This window comes from Rhinopithecus bieti, unplaced genomic scaffold (genome assembly GCF_001698545.2).
Source record: "Rhinopithecus bieti isolate Rb0 unplaced genomic scaffold, ASM169854v2 scaffold_3040, whole genome shotgun sequence".
Taxonomy (NCBI): Eukaryota; Metazoa; Chordata; class Mammalia; order Primates; family Cercopithecidae; genus Rhinopithecus; species Rhinopithecus bieti.
Window position 1 is genome coordinate 3,109,258 of NW_016804657.1, and position 4,822 is coordinate 3,114,079.

At 44.6% G+C, this 4,822-nt stretch overlaps 1 protein-coding gene across 1 annotated transcript; it reads left to right on the top strand.

Annotated features, from left to right (window-relative positions):
• The first annotated feature begins 3,941 nt into the window (after positions 1 to 3,941).
• On the top strand, positions 3,942 to 4,325 carry LOC108528009 (nuclear transport factor 2). The gene is given in 1 exon segment (XM_083287440.1): positions 3,942 to 4,325. A coding segment is annotated over 1 exon segment (384 nt).
• The last annotated feature ends 497 nt before the right edge of the window (positions 4,326 to 4,822 follow it).

The window sequence follows — 4,822 nt, forward strand, 5'->3', positions numbered from 1 at the left end:
CTGTCGTCTGGACCTCTGGCCTCTGGGTGCGCAGCAACCCCTCGCGGCAGGATTGCGACCGCGGAGGCCTGCAGCTGTGACTAAACTAGCGCTTCCTCCGCCGGCTTCGCGGCCCACAATCCACGCGGGCTAATGGTGTTAACCTTGGATTCCTCTCAATGCCGGGCCCTGTGGCACCCGAGAAAGTCTCAACGCAGGAAGGCCCAGGGCCCTGTGGGTGTACACATGGGAAGGCACAAAAGCTGCAGATATTGTTTATTCAAATTGAAACTCGTTGGAAAGCTGTGCCTTATTTTTAAAAAAATTCAACTTTGTTGAAGTATAGTTTACATGCAATAAAATGCACCCACTTTAAGTGGATATTTAGATACGTTTTGACACATTCACACTCCACTACCATGATCAAGATGCAGAACATTTCCATGTCCTCAACAATCACCTTGTGCCGTCATCCCAGACTACCCTGTGTCCCTCTACTCACCGCATCCCACACACCTGAGTTCTAGGCAACCGCTGGACTGCTTTCTTCTGCTATAGATTATGTTTTTGTATTTTCTGGAGTTTCATATCAATGGACTTATACACTATGAGCTCTGTGTCTGACTTTCACTTAGCTTAATGTTGTTGAGACTCCTCCCTATTGTTGGAAAGATCAGTAGTTTACTTTTTTTTTTTTTTTTTTTGTGAGATGGAGTCTCGCCCTGTCGTCCAGGCTGGAGTGCAGTGGCGCAATTTCAGCTCACTGCAACCTCCGCCTCCTGGGTTCAAGTGATTCTCCTGTCTCAGCCTCCCAAGAGTAGCTGAGATTGCAGGCACCCGCCATCACACCCGGCTAATTTTTGTATTTCTTTAATAGGGACGGGGTTTCACCATGTTGGCCAGGCTGGTCTCGAATTCCTGACCTCAGGTGATCCACCCACCTTGGCCTCCCAAAGTGTTGGGATTACAGGTGTGAGCCATCGCGGCCGGCTTTTTTATTGCTGATACTGCATTGTATGGTTGTACCGCGATTTGTTTACCCTTTCTCTTGTCCATAGACATTTGGACTTTTTCCCAGTTTGGGCTATTTTGAATTAAGCTGTTAGGAATATTTGTTCAAGTCTGTGTGACTATATGATTTCATTTCTCTTGGGTGCATAACTAGAAATGGAATTGCTGGGTCATATCAGAAAATATACTTTTAATGTAAGAAACTGCAAAATTATTTTCTAAAGTGGCTGAAGCATTTTACACTCCCACCAATAGTATATGAAAGCTCCAGTCATCTCCACATAGCCACCAATTTTAGTATTGCCATTCTTTTAATTTTAGTTATGCTAGTGGGTGGCCAGTGGTATCTTACTGTATTTTAAATTTCATTTTCAAATAACTACGTTGAGCATCTTACGATGTGTTCGTTTTAAAAATGTATATATCTTATTTAGTGCAATGTCTGTTCAAATATTTTGCTCATTTTTATCAGGTTATTTGTTTTATATTACTGAGCTGTAAAAGTTTTCTATATATTTAGGATATAACTCTCTTATTTATGTTTTGCATATATTTTCTCACAGTCTGTGCCTTGCCTCATCATTTTCTTTTTCTTTTCTTTTCTTTTCTTTTTTTTTTTTTTTTCGAGACGGAGTTTCACTCTTGTTACCCAGGCTGGAGTGCAATGGCGTGATCTCAGCTCACTGCAACCTCTGCCTCCCAGGTTCAAGCGATTCTCCTGACTCAGCCTCCAGAGTAACTGGGATTACGGTCACATGCCACCATGCCCGGCTAATTTTGCATTTTTAGTAGAGACAGGGTTCTCCATGTTGGTCAGGCTGGTCTTGAACACCCAACCTCAGGTGATCCTCCCGAAAGTGCTGGGATTACAGGCGTGAAGCACCACACCCAGCCTTTTTTGTTTTGTTTTGTTTTTGTTTTTTTGAGATGGAGTCTTACTCTGTCACCCAGGCTGGAGTGCAGTGGCGTGATCTCAGGTCACTGCAACCTCCACCTCCTGGGTTCAAGCAATTCTCCTGCCTCAGCCTCCCCAGTAGCTAGGATTACAGGCACGCACCACCATGCCTGGCTAATTTTTGTGTTTTTTAGTAGAAATGGGGTTTTGTCATGTTGGCCAGGCTGATCTCGAACTCCTGACCTCATGATCTCCCCACCTCAACCTCCCAGAGTGCTGGAATTACAGTCACAAGCCACCGCACCCAGCCTGCCTCATCATTTTCATAACCGTTTCAAAGAGTTAGTTTTAGTTTTGATGAAATCCAATAATCATTATCTTCTTTTATGGTTTGTGATTTTGAGGTCTTAAGAAATCTTTTGCCGGGCGCGGTGGCTCAAGCCTGTAATCCCAGCACTTTGGGAGGCCGAGACGGGCGGATCACGAGGTCAGGAGATCGAGACCATCCTGGCTAACACGGTGAAACCCCGTCTCTACTAAAAATACAAAAACTAGCCGGGCGAGGTGGCGGCGCCTGTAGTCCCAGCTACTCGGGAGGCTGAGGCAGGAGAATGGCGTGAACCCGGGAGGCAGAGCTTGCAGTGAGCTGAGATCCGGCCACTGCGCTCCAGTCCGGGCGACAGAGCGAGACTCCCCCCCAAAAAAAAAAAAAAAAAAAAGAAATCTTTTGCCTTATGTCAGGTTTGCATAGTTTTTTTTTCCTTTGTTTTCTTCTTACAGGTTTTATAGTTTTAGCTCATATGTTTAGGCCTATGATCTATTTCAAGTTAAATTTTACATATGGTGTGAGGTAAGGGTTGAGGTCCATTTTTTTCTGTGTGGATATCCCATTGTTCCAGCACGATTCATTGGACAGACTACTCTTTTCCATTAAGTTACCTTAGAACCTGTGGTAGCTAGAATTGAAGATGGCACCTAATGAATACCACCTGTATGCAGGCCTCTGTGTAGTCCCCTCCTACTGCATTGGTTGCCTTGGTTGACTTGTGTAATCAATACAATTTTGCAGAAATTAGGGAGTAAAAGTTAACAACATTAGGTCATAAAAACACTGGCTTCTACCTTGCTCTCTACCTTGATCTCTCTTGAATCACTCATCCAGGGAAGCCAGCTGGAAATTCAAGCCACTCTATGAAGTCTTATGTGGTGAAGAACTGAAGCCTCATGCCAACACCAGCAGCTACCTGCCAGACAGGTAAGGGAGCCATTTTAGGAGTAGATCCTCCAGTCCCAGTTAAGCATTCAGGTGACTAGCCTCAGCCAACATCTTGATGTGCAACCTCAGGAGAAGGCCTGAACTAGAACCACCAGTCTAAGATGCCTCTGAATTCCTAACCTAAGAAACTGTATTTCTAGACTCTCAATTCTGTTCCTTAGATTTATGTGTCTGTCCTTACAGCAACACCACACTGTCTTGACTACTGTAGTAAGTCTTAAAGCCTTCTAATACTGTTTTCTTTAAAACTTGCTTTGATTCTTCTAGGTTCTTCATATTTTTATATCAGTTTTAGAATTAGCTTGTAAATTTCTGCAAAAATCTTGCTGGCTTTTGATTGGGTTTGCATTGAAACTATAGTTTTAATTCTGGGAAAATCGATTTTTTTTTTTTCAACGAGTTTTTGCTCTTGTCACCCAGGCTGGGGTGCAACGGTGTGATCTCGGCTCACTGCAACCTCCACCTCCTGGGTTCAAGCGATTCTCCTGCCTCAGCCTCCCACGTAGCTGGGATTACAGGCGCCTGCCACCATGCCTGGCTAGTTTTTGTATTTTTAGTACAAACGGGGTTTTACCATGTTGGTCAGGCTGGTGTCGAACTCCTGACCTCAGGTCATCCACCTTCCCTGGGCCTCCCAAAGTGCTGGGATTACAGGCGTGAGCCACTGCACCCGGCCTGCAAACTGGTATCTCAATATTCAGGACCACTCTGGGTTGCTGCCACCGCTGCCACCGTCGTGCCAGCCCCTCAGGTCTCCGCGAGGCCAGGTGAGGCTCAAGAATGGGAGACAAGCCAGTTTGGGAGCCGATTGGATCCAGCTTCATTCAACATTACTACCAATTATTTGGTAACGATAGAAGGCAACTAGGCGCAGTTTACGTTGATGCGTCATGCCTTACGTGGGAAGGCCAACAGTACCAGGGGAAAGCTGCCATTGTGGAGAAGTTGTCTAGCCTTCCGTTCCAGAAAATGCAGCACATCCTCATGGCGCAGGACCATTAGCCTATGCCAGATAGCTGCATCATCAGCATGGTTGTGGGCTGGCTTAAGGCAGATGAAGACCCCATCATGGGGTTCCACCAGATGTTCCTATTAAAGAACATCCAGGATGCTTGGGTTTGCACCAATGACATGTTCAGGCTTGCCCTGCAAAACTTCAGCTGACCTCCTCTCAGCCAGGCACTAACGCTGTTTCCTCCTCCCTCCTCTTCCCAATACTATTCCTACTCCTCCAGATGCTCCAAATATCATGCACAAATAAGCAGGGCCAAGGCGGGAGTGGGCGCAGTGCGCTGCTGCCACCGAGGTGTTGTGCATGATGTTTGGACGCTAGACTAGTTACATCTGATAGGAGAAGTTTGTGTTGTACCAGTGCGTGCCTTGGAAAGACTTAAGTAATACAAAAGTTGTCCTTTTTTTTTTTCTTTTCTTTTTTTTAATCTACTGACAAGTTGCTTTAGTAACCCAAAGAAGTGAAGGAGAAATCAGCTGCCTCACCACCCAGACATTGATTTGTTCAGATATCTCAATGCCTTATGATGCAATAAAACCACAAAATTTGCTTTAAAAAAAAATTCAGTCTTCTGATCTATGAACATGGAAAATATGTGCTTTTTTTGTTTTTTTTTTTAAAATTTTTTTTTTTTTTTTTTTTTTTTTTT